Source organism: Lolium rigidum, chromosome 2 (genome assembly GCF_022539505.1).
Source record: "Lolium rigidum isolate FL_2022 chromosome 2, APGP_CSIRO_Lrig_0.1, whole genome shotgun sequence".
Taxonomy (NCBI): Eukaryota; Viridiplantae; Streptophyta; class Magnoliopsida; order Poales; family Poaceae; genus Lolium; species Lolium rigidum.
The window spans coordinates 83,199,598-83,210,535 of NC_061509.1; the positions used below are offsets into that span (position 1 = coordinate 83,199,598).

Below are 10,938 nucleotides of genomic sequence, written 5' to 3' on the forward strand. Positions count from 1 at the left end.
ACCTACAACGCACCTTCTCCTTAGACCATTTCATGCAATTTGTGGACCTATGGACGCGGCTTACTACCATACATCTCAACCCCGGGGTGAGCGATGAGATTTCTTGGAAACTCACGGCAAATGGCCTCTACTCCACCAAATCGGCCTATGAGATGCAATTCTTCGGCTCCACCACATCCCCCTTGAACAAGATGGTTTGGAAGGCTTGGGCACCGCCTAAGATCAAATTTTTTGCTTGGCTTGCAAATCAAAATAGGCTTTGGACGGCCGACCGGTTGGCGAAGAGAGGGTGGCCAAATTGCGGCCCTTGCCCCCTATGCAAACAATGTGTGGAAACCGTTGACCACCTCTTCGTCCATTCCCGCTTCACTACTCGCTTATGGACCGCCATCAAGCAATGGTTGGGTATATCCGAAGACGTCCAACATGATTCGACAAACTTCACCATCTCCGAATGGTGGCAATTCATGGCGGGGGGGAGCGCCAAAAACCGCAAGGCCATGGCTTCCATCACCCTCCTTGTTTCTTGGGAGGTGTGGAATAAGCGTAATGATTGGGTCTTCCGCAACAAAAGTGCTCCATTTGATGTAGTTTTTGATAGAGTTAAGAGAGAGGCTAGGCTTTGGGTTATTGCGGGCGCCAAAAGGTTGGGCGGAATGATGCCGGGAGAGTAATCCCTTGTAATTCTTCATTTGCATGTACTTTCATGTTAAACTTCTTCACTTAATCAATAGATTGGGGCAAAGCTTTTGCCCCTGTTTCAAAAAAAAAAATTCCATCTATCTTATGTCGAAGTGGGTAAAATAACTTAACAAGACAAAGTTGAATTGTAACTAGAATTCGACCTCCTCCCATTTGGGGTAACTGGAAATTGTCACTAAGATGTATGCATGTCCATTTGATGCTTTGGGTGTTACCTTTCCTTTCCCTGCCTCAATTCGAGACAGCTGCAAGTAGATGATTGTGTTAAACGTATCGGCCTATATCCCCACCAATGTGATGATCTCCAGTGACGGATCCAAGATTTTTATCTAGCCTAGACATACTGTACAACGCCCGGTCAATTTTTTGTCAAAATAAGCTACGCTGTCGGCCGGAATCCCTAGCGCGCGCCCAGGCTTAGAGATCGTTAGGTCCGCCAGTGATAACCTCCATTACAGATGGACAAACCTGTTTGGAAACAGAGCTCTTTCGTCATGGAACTAGACCACCTATTAACGTTGGCTTGTCCGTAAGTCTGGTTGTAGCTTATCCGTACGTCTGGTTGTAGCAAGAGGAGCTGACGCTTCAGTCTTCAAAGACGAGCCTATGAATTTTTTTATCACACATCATACAGCAAAAGAGTCATGGGGCAATGTATCCATTAACAGCCATAAAACGTGGTAAGGTTGATAAACCAGGTAAATTTTATCCCAAGAGTAACCAAAAAATGCACTTAAGAGAGGATTAGAGATGCCAAGTAACATTTGCATACAAGATATACAAGACTGCATTTGTTAACATACAGGCTGCAACTTTTTGCAGATGCCAAAAACTTTTGGTCCCTTTTTTCTTTCAATTTTCTGTTTTAAGCGAGCAAAAATCAAGATTCTATCTTTGCTGTGAATTCTGATTCTCAGAATCACACCCACCATCCCCAGACCTGAACAATTATTTACCATGGCACAGAGCACTTCGTGCTGCACCACATTTTCTTCATCTGGAACTAACACGCTACACTTTCTTCAGCAGCACCTTTGCGCTGCTTCAGATAGTTCTTACAATTTTTCACAAAAGGATGTGCAGAACCTTTGTCCTTGCGCATCCATAGTGCAGAGATCTTGAATACATCTCCGCAGGCTTCAACATGAAAAACTTGGTCCATGTAGTAGCATAAATATTTTGTATTTTTCTTCCTTTTTTGCATTATCCAGAGGTATGCCTCTGGAATTGTCAGTGTTTTTCTGTAACAAGTAACCGCTGTAATTTCTTTAGCGGTGACAAGAGCTGGGAGAACGATGGTCGTTTGCTTGGATCACTGCAGAAAAGCACATTGAGGTGAGTATCAACAAAGCAAAGAGGTGGCTAAAACAGAGAAATTATTTGAGAAAAATGATTTGTTATCTTACTTGTCCCAACATGAATATATTATGCTAGCGACTTGTGGGTCGACTTCTTTGGGGATCTCTAGTCGTTTGTTCTGGAAACCAACTGCTCCCACAACTTGCATTGGATTCAGTCCACTCCAAGGTACGCTCAATGTAGCTAATTCCCACAGTATTACTCCAAAACTGTAGACGTCACACCTGATTGCCAGCATTCAGTTTTCAATCAGCACAAGAACATGGCAGGAGCTGGAGAAGAGCAAGATGACTTGAGAAGGAACTCACATCTCGTTAGCTGGTTCGTTACGCAGAACTTCTGGAGCCATCCACTCTGGCTGCAGGCAAACCGGAAATAGGATCATGATAAGTTTTATTTATAAATTTAAACCCCAGCTGAACAAGGAAAATATAGGACACAAGCATGCTACTTGTCAAACTAAACCAATGAATCAGGAAACGATTATAGATGAAACAATATCCAGGTAAACTAGAGCAATTATTCGAACAAGAGAGCACACAATGATCATGCTGGGGATTTCATAATGCACAAGGGAGCTTCGTAACCAAAGGGAATGATATGCAGAGCTCCAGGCAGTTTCATTCCATAGCTTTGTTCGTTGAAAAGACCTTGTGGTGATCTTTTTACTATCAGCTGCATTGGGCGAGGTATTGCGCATGCACAACTGATAAACTTGGGTTTACTTTTTAGCACCGTAGTTCCTTTCAGGTAGTCACATAATCATGAACAATGTGTTTTACATGGTACATATATGTTTTTCAGTTGGTCTAGAACGAGAGGAATCAAAAGTAGGATCCATTAGCATGTAGAAGTGCTAACCGTTCTCCAATTCTGCGATGTTCTATCTATGATAGCTTCTTAGTTGAAAAAAAAGAAGGTGCGGAGGAAGACATCCATCACAGTTTAATATAGGAGATTTGAAAAGTGAACGCGGGCTGGCAAAGCCCAAAAGGTTAGGTCCTAGCCAACTCAACCCAGGAGACCTCACAAGTTTCTCTGCGTGAGTAGCATTAGTCCATCTGGCTGCAGTCTAGCCTAGGCATCCAGCACCAGGATCACAAATTGTTTTGCTTCTCAGAATATAAATCTGTGAACATATATTCATCGCTCCGAGAATTATAAGTTATCCTTCAATGCTTCACTTTCCCACTGATAAACTTTCTAACAGAAAATGAGACCAACAAGGGGAAAATGTGTGCCTTGAGTTAAGCTACACAAATAGATATGATGAGTGACTAATATCCCTTGTCTTGCATAAACCATTGAAAGCTTGCCTTAGAAATGCAGCAGGATAATAGTATGCAATACCTAAAACCAAGCGACCATAAGAGGCTACGAGCAGGCCTCGGCAACTAAATTCTGTAAAGAAAATAGCAGATGCAGCACACCCACATGTTACATCAAACCACTTGCATGTCTTCCTGTAAATCATAGGCGCGCGTACGCGTACACGTAAAGGAAGTAAATGCTCAAGGAGTAACATGGGGAATGAGATTTAATTGCAGCTTTGGTATCTGCACGCACCTTGTAAAACTAAATGCCGGCAGTATCGCCTAAGAGCCAAACATAACAAAAACTTTAAAAAAAAGATCAAGGAAATTACTGTTCCAGCTGTGGACTTGGAGGAAAGAAAAGTGTGATGCTTCAACCTAGACATTCCAAAATCTGACACCTGCATGGAAGAATACATATGTTACTTTGCAGTATTGGTCTATGCATAACTGCATATATAATGTTTTTGGTGATGCAACTGTTAATAAAAATGAATAAGATAGACATGCATTCCTGCCATGAAAACGTTAAGAACTCTGCAGTTTGCTGAGTATTATACTAAGAGTCACTTAGACCAACTTCACATTTGGGGATAAAACAAGCAATTGCACATTAATAATAGTAAAGGCACAGCAAAGAGGCCGGTGCATTCTTGCTCCAAGCTCATGAACCCTGCATTTTTTTAGGTGAGGCATAAGATTTACGACTCGATGAGTCGCAACTTGTCTCTAGGGTACCGACAAGTAGACAAGTCGTGACTAGTTACGACTAGTCATAAACAAGTCGACATGTAGTAGAGCTGTAACTTCTAAAATATACAAGTAACTAGTAATTCTGCCAGTGGTGGAGTTAGCTTTGTGCAGCCACCGGTGGAGTCTGCTGTCTTCGGATGAGCTCAAGACCTAGCTACAGCAAGGCAGCAGCAGAAGCAGCCATGAAGGAGATCAGAGGGAGGAGGTGGGGAGCACAGCCGCCAGGTGAGAGGTGGCGGTGGAACTTGCAGAGAGCCGGCAGTGCCCAGGTGAGAGGCACCCAGGGAGAGACGGCTGGGTGGGAGTGGGAGCGCGCGATTTGTTTCTGGAGGTGTAGGGTTCATGTCACGGGCTAGGCCTTTTTGTCCACAACCTCAAACTTGACGTGTCGCTCCATGTTGTCGACAGCCAGGTAGCGATAGGAAGACAAGTCGCGGTAAGTAGAACGACTAGTAATCCATGTGATCCCTCTGATATTGTTTCATAAGTACTTAAACAGCAGCATCGCAGTCATACTGCTTGGTTATATTGAGACTAAAGTCTATCATTAATCTTAGCCTACACTTTGTGTGCACCTTCTCATTATATTTAAGCTCACTCAATGCAAGTGCAACATCACATTTTGACTCTAAGCTAAGAATACCCAAGTATTCATTGCACAGCTCGGCATCACACACTATGATCACTGCGTCACCAAGAAACTTTATATTAAATACTTTTAAGACTATGTACTCTCACCTTTAAATATACCACTTAATTGAATATATTACACCTCTCTATCATTTTCAATATACTTCATTCGTTACTCTAAGATACACTAGTAGAGAAGTATGAAAAATATCACAGGGCCCTTTGTGTTTGCAATATACCCTTTTTATGTGCATAAAAAGGGCATATAGACTCAATTTAAAAAAATGATCATAAAACTCAACTGCGGATATCTATTAATTACTCCCTCTGAACCATAATAAGTGTCAGGGTCTTAGTTCAAAACTTTAAATTAGCTCAAATTTGAACTAAACCCCCCACCCTTATTATGGATCGGAGGGAGTACTAATGGTGTATATCTGAAGTGATAACAGAAGTATAACACACGCATATAAGTGGTACGTGAGGAGTGGGAGCACATATTCCCAGGTGTACAGAACCATTTTCCTATATTTTGAATATAATGGAGGACATATAATTCAGAGATTTCATGTAAAAACAAGATGGACAATTATGATAGGTGGATGTGTTTTTTAAAAGCAACATTATATCACCTTTAGACAACCTTCGACTCATCAGTATGATGGGGCATCAAATGGTAAGTGTCTACTGAAGATGAAAGCAGACTTACAACAAAACTAGCATGCCAGTTGACTGAATGAAAGGGGATTGTGAGGAAGAGAGCACCTTAACAACCCAATTTCTATCCACTAAAAGATTTGGGGATTTCAAATCACGATGAACAATAGTAGGATGGCTAGAATGCAAGTAATTCATCCCTTTAGCCTGAAAAAAACAAAACAAATATAAACCAACTGATAAAGCAAGCCATGACAGATGACAAGAAAACAAAACAAATTGCCCAAGCTTACCACATCCAGTGCCATTTTTAACCTTTGTGTTTCATCAACTATGCTATTTGGGCGATGCAATAGGCGATATAGGCTCCCTCTGGCAAAAAATAAAGTAAATCATATTTCCTATAATATTGTAACTACTATTTACACTATAATATTATTATACCCACAAAGGATGATCAAATATATATTTTTAGTCAAAAAAGTGGGAGAGGCAGAAACCTTGGAAGATATTCGGTTAATATAGAAAGATTTGGAGGATGCGTCACATATCCCAAGAACAGAACTACATTGGGATGTCTTAGCCTTGACATGATTCTCACCTAAAAGATAAGGAACTAATACACACTTAGTTGACGCAAAAATTCAAAAATAATGACATTAAAGCTGTAAGGGAGGCACAAAAGTGAACTTACTTCACATTTGAATTGCTCTAGTGCGACGCCTGATACATCCTGGTCAAGAAATTTCTTCACCGCAACCTCCTGGGATAAATGAGGAAAATACATTACGAGAGCAGGAATGACAAAATAAATCAGCAATGAAATGATGCTATATAAGATATCCTCCACTGACTTGGTGAATTTCTAGAACTGGATCTGATCTTTACCATATACAGTCTAAGGTGATTGGTCATTGTGTTAAAATCCATGTGGACTACCAGTTATGCAGATAGTTGGCTGTGTGCATCATTAGGTGGTGCAGGGGTTGTGGGTAAAGCTTCCATAGTCTCCCAAAATTTATGCTGATAGTTTAAGATATGCAAGTAACATATTTGTATTTTTTTACTTCCGTGTTGACATTTGCTAGCTCAAGATGTTGTCCATTATTCAGGAAATCGGCATGATGTCGATCAGAACATGACATTCAGTAGTTATTTGCTATAAACTACAGCTTTGCATGTGACTTTATAATCCCAGATAATGCCATAATGGTGGTGTGTTTTAACAGAATTCTACAGGTGCAGGAACTAATGAAATGCATAAGAATCACAACTTGAGGGTTGCTTATAAAATTTTGCAGACATGAGAATTTGCTGTAATCTGTGTATATATGAGTTGTCAAGCACCTAAGCCAGTAAATTTGATGAATCTAGGTAAACGCAGTTGAAAATGAAAGGCTGTTCAATGTTTGATGTGCCTTGGCCCTGCTCAAATTGTACATGCAAAGGTATTCAATTTTTATTGTGTCTTGGTCCTGCTCAAATGTTCAGCTCGCAGTCGTCAAGACTCAAGAAAATACGGGCAATGCTTGCCAGGGTGATGGGATAAAAAGAACAGAGTTACCAAGTTATGGAGTGAGGGGTAAATAGGGTGTTCTTAACTAAATGGCTTATTTCGATCTTGATAATGTGTTCTAACAACAGCGTGCATAGAATACAGATGGTAGAGTGGTAGACACAACTAAGTTTTAACTTCATGTAACCATGACTCGCCATACATAAGACACAGTTTTACTATCGAGTACACATTAAACTGATAGCTAAAGACAAAGTGGATCGAAGTGTATAGGGACAACACTTTGTCATCATTATCAACCTACGGCTTTTAACTGTCTTGTAATATAAATTATATATTATATAGCGCATAACAGATAAAGTTATATAAGGATATGGAAGTTCACTTTTGAGTATGTAACCTACCGTGCCATTCCAATCTGCATGATATACTTCACCGTATGAACCTGGGGAGGAAAACAGTAAGTTCACTGAATATATTGCAAAAATAAAGAACCAGCACAATAAATTGCAAAAGTGTAACACGAAATTCAGATCAGTCCACTATGCTAGAAGAAGATGCTTGAATGGTAGCATGAACCAGCTAATTCATTACTCACTATGTCACTTAATAAGTGCAGACTTGTCTTACGTTTCAAGGTCACACAGATTGAATTTCGAGTGATAACTTTAAAACACAATTGTTAAGTTTGACCAAAAGCATTCTAAATTTGAATCTACTTAGGGGGCAGGGAATAAATTTTTAGTAAGTTACTGAGAAAAAAGATCCATGAAACAAAAGGAATATACTGCACGACAATACAATGGACCAGTGTTTTGAAACCAGCTAACTTTAGCAAATAAAATATTCACCCAGTTCAAAAATACAAACAAATAACAACTATGGAAAAAAGTGATACCGATTTATAGATTCTAATGACAAAACGCAGAATGAAAACAACTGGACAGACAATTTTGTGCAACAACAACAAAGCATTTCGTCCCAAGCAAGTTGGAATTTTAGTTGAAACATTTGAGCCTGACTTTCTAATATTCTTTTTTAACTTCATTGAACACAAGCAAAAGAACATGAGACATTCAAGTTTTCCCGCACTCCCCGTGGGCTGATACTCATTTAAAGCCTACAATTGCATATATGTTTCCTTAACCTGCTCTTAAGCTTAAACTAATCATTTGCTGCCATATTAAAAAGACAAGGATTAGAAATATATGCACATACCTAGACCAATGCGATCTCCAATCTCAAGATCTTCCCATGATATTTCATATTCAGCAACATCATCCATAACAGAGCTGATTGTTTTCGTACTAGAACAGCTCAACTTGTCCATAGTCACACTGCTACTTGCTGACACGTTTACCAAAGAATCGTCAGCAACCTTTCCGCCCTCAGTTGAAATATCAGCATCCAAATTTCTGATAGTTGCTTCTGTATTCTCAACAGGGTATGGCACATCTTCATAAGATGGAAAGGGAAGCTTTGATAGACAATCTCCAGCCACAGAATCTTTTGGTGAATTTTGACTTGTTTGAGCTACTAGCAACCACCCAGCAGTTTCTTTACCATCAGGAGAAGTGGTTTTGCTCATTTCTGTTGTGCTACTGCAATTACGACTATTTTTATCGGACAACAAACCAGTCGGAAGCAAAGCACCACTCTCCAGGAGCAAGTCATGCAAATTTTGTGCGAACTGTGAGTCCACACCTTCCGGAGCTAAATACTTGGAAGTTTCATTTACTTCCATCTGCTGAGAAATACCGCCATCTTCCAAACGTGGAGTTGTGAGTGCTAGGTCAGATGAACTTCCCCCCATGTCATTTTTACTCTCATATACCCCGCTAACCTGCTCAAGAGCTATGCATAGTTCTGCGACGCTCTCTTCAATGGCATCGCTGCTCAGCTGGCTATTGTTGGAGTCCTGAAACTGACTGACAGAAATCTCTGAAGGTATTAAGGTGCCTGGAGCTCCCATCAAGTCAACAATATATTCAGCACTGCAAAATTCCCATAGAAATGATTTTTACGTCAGTAAATATTCAATAACGTAAAATCAAATAAGAATGATAATAGAGCAAAATTATACAAGGAACACACCTGTCAAAGTCAATTTTAACAAAGTTAATGGCCCCTTCATCTGTTCCAGTATAGCATATTCCTTTGACAAGCTTGCATGGCAGATTAATTTGGTCAGCTAGTACCTGAAACCAATTTGATGTGTTGTTTAGTTTGCTCAGGGGATCCTACTGAATGGCAAAACCTTTCGCTACAGAAGGTAATAATAAGAACTTAAGCAAAAGTTTTATGGCATCCAGTTCATCAACTGTGCATATGATGCGGCAAAAGCCATGCATGATCCGCAAATGCATCCTTATCATCAACTACGCATCTAGTGCAGCACATCTGTGGTTCAACACTGCATAAAACAAACTAGAATAAAACTAGTTTACTGGATTACCTCAAATACTTGTTCACTAGTTAGCTCAAGTGTTAGGATGGAGATAATTAGCATCCACCATTTCCACATTTGCCATACGATTGAGGGTCACATGAATGAAACGCAGTGGACATTTGCAGAGGTAGCATAACAAACCTTGAAAAGCAGAGATCTATGGCGCGAGAGGCCAATCCGAAGCGAGCCAAGAGGGAGGGCGATGGTGTTGAGCCCAGCACAGAGCTGGCGGCTCCTGGCGAACCATTCCCTGTTCATCCCATCAGCATCCTCCACCACACCGCCCATGGCATCAACCACGAGGCCAGCGATCTTCTGCACCAGCTCAGCGGACGCGAGCCCGCCACGCTGCGCCCTGCTCTGCGCGGCGATCGCCACGGCCCGGCCCTCGAGGCGCTTCAGCGCCGGGTCGCGCTCCCGGTTGACCAGGATGGCGACGTAGGGGATGTGTCGTTCTGGGGGAACGGACGTGAGGGTGGTGAGGGAGGGGAACTTGAGCTGGAACCCCGGATCCATGGGCGCGCCGCAGATGTCGTAGAATCCGTCGCAGAGCTTCTCGTCGTAGTTGATGACGTTGTGGTTCCAGTAGCGCGCGGCGAGGGCCTCCATGGTGGTCCGGTCCCCCGGGGCGGCGGCGGGCCCGCCCAGGCTGATCCGCTCGGCGGCCCGCATCTGGACGGAGTCCGGGTCGACCAGCCCCGCGGGGTCCGAGGCCGAGATCGCGAGCGCCAGCCGCACGTGGTACTCCTCCTCGAGGCGCGTCATCGTCGTCTCCGCCCCCATCCCCGTTGGTTCGTCCGGGGAGGCGGCGGCAGGGGGCGGGGGCTCGGCGGCCGACGCGGGCACGACTGGGGGCGGGGGTGGAGGGGGCGAGCTGGCTGGGCGGCGCTGCCGCGGGCGGTGGTGGTCGGGGGGCGGGGTCGACGCGGTGCCGGTGCCGGTGCCGGCGCTGCCGGCGCCGGAGAGGTGGAGCTTGCGGAGCAGGTGCTTCATGCGTGACATGAACGGCGGCGAGGTGGCATCCGGCGCGGCGAGGGTTCCGAGGGGTCCTTCCTGCTGGATCCAATCCAATCCAGCACAGCACAGCCAGGCTGAAGCTGATCCGCGGGGGAGGCGAGAGGAAGGACGAAGCTATTAAAAATCTGTCAGTATTAGAATAGATCCATCCAATTGCGCGGTACTATTCCTATTTCCTCCCCGGAAATATTCTATCGCCTAGTTGCCCCGGAAATATACTTATTCGTTGCTTCGCTTCGCCTTCGCAAGTGACGGCAGCCAGCAAGCGGCGGCAGTATCTTCCTTCCCCTCTCTCTCTCTCTCCTCTTTTTCTTTTCTTCCTGGCGGTCGTGGGCGATAAAATACTGCGGAAATGGTAACGTGCGGTCTCCTGTTTCAGGGCAGAGCTAGGGGGACAGAGAGGGGAAGAACGGTCAGGATGACGCGGGGCGTGAGGGAGTTTCGATCGTGCGGCCGCGCTATGCTTTGCTTGCGTGGCCCTGCTTGGTGTTCTCCCACTCCCAGCCACCACAACTCATCCATTGGTATCCTCGGTGACCTCC

The 10,938-nt window shown here is 43.4% G+C and overlaps 1 protein-coding gene across 2 annotated transcripts; it reads right to left on the bottom strand.

Annotated features, from left to right (window-relative positions):
- Positions 1 to 1,451: 1,451 nt before the first annotated feature.
- LOC124692024 (probable serine/threonine-protein kinase SIS8) lies at positions 1,452 to 10,570 on the bottom strand. 2 transcript variants are annotated; one of them, XM_047225321.1, is made up of 12 exons: positions 9,521 to 10,547; positions 9,025 to 9,128; positions 8,149 to 8,924; positions 7,335 to 7,375; positions 6,109 to 6,177; positions 5,915 to 6,015; positions 5,708 to 5,786; positions 5,523 to 5,621; positions 3,707 to 3,775; positions 2,370 to 2,419; positions 2,109 to 2,285; positions 1,452 to 2,017 (listed from the first exon to the last, which is right to left on the bottom strand). In XM_047225321.1, the coding sequence occupies exons 1-12, from the start codon at positions 10,379 to 10,381 to the stop codon at positions 1,933 to 1,935; spliced, it is 2,511 nt and encodes an 836-aa protein (XP_047081277.1). In that variant the 5' UTR covers positions 10,382 to 10,547; the 3' UTR covers positions 1,452 to 1,932. The 2 variants fall into 2 exon arrangements, 1 of the variants encoding a protein (XP_047081277.1); XR_006999267.1 differs by lacking the exon at positions 1,452 to 2,017 and having other exon boundaries at positions 2,223 to 2,285; positions 5,467 to 5,621; positions 9,521 to 10,570.
- Positions 10,571 to 10,938: the final 368 nt, after the last annotated feature.

Bases quoted from the DNA above. Each gene is read 5' to 3' on its own strand.
- LOC124692024 (XM_047225321.1), bottom strand. From the start codon at position 10,381: ATGTCACGCATGAAGCACCTGCTCCGCAAGCTCCACCTCTCCGGCGCC. The intron at 8,925-9,024 runs GTGTGTTCCTTG...GGAATTTTGCAG, and splicing joins GTTAAAATTGACTTTGACAG to TGCTGAATATATTGTTGACT. The intron at 5,787-5,914 runs GTTTCTGCCTCT...ATTTTTTGCCAG, and splicing joins TTAACCGAATATCTTCCAAG to AGGGAGCCTATATCGCCTAT.